The sequence below is a fragment of the Penaeus monodon genome, chromosome 31 (genome assembly GCF_015228065.2).
Source record: "Penaeus monodon isolate SGIC_2016 chromosome 31, NSTDA_Pmon_1, whole genome shotgun sequence".
NCBI classification, from domain to species: Eukaryota; Metazoa; Arthropoda; class Malacostraca; order Decapoda; family Penaeidae; genus Penaeus; species Penaeus monodon.
Window position 1 is genome coordinate 15,799,986 of NC_051416.1, and position 267 is coordinate 15,800,252.

General features: G+C 49.4%; 1 protein-coding gene across 1 annotated transcript in view; it reads right to left on the reverse strand.

Moving 5' to 3' along the window:
• Positions 1 to 38: 38 nt before the first annotated feature.
• Positions 39 to 267, reverse strand: part of LOC119592900 — a 930-nt gene continuing 701 nt past the window's right edge. Inside the window, exon 2 of the mRNA XM_037941792.1 lies at positions 39 to 232. Coding sequence (XP_037797720.1) covers positions 39 to 232 — 194 coding nt within the window. The remainder of the gene's footprint in view (positions 233 to 267) is intronic.

Sequence of the window (267 nt, forward strand, 5' to 3'; positions counted from 1 at the left end):
TACGAAAGCCAGAAATATATCATTTACGAAAAAAGTATTCAAAAGCCAGTAACCATCAGCCTGACAGTCGACCCACCTTCCATAAAACCATAAAGAGCATTGGGTAGATCAAGGAACGAGGTTTGGATCGGCCCGTACTCCCTGTAGCTGCATTCTATTTGCCGTTTCCTGTTCGTTAAGGTGGTCCAGGCCTTGCACTTGCGCTGCACGAAGCACCTTCTCCTGCACGTGCCTGGGGGAGAGTGTGTGTTGAGGAGAAGGTGGCTG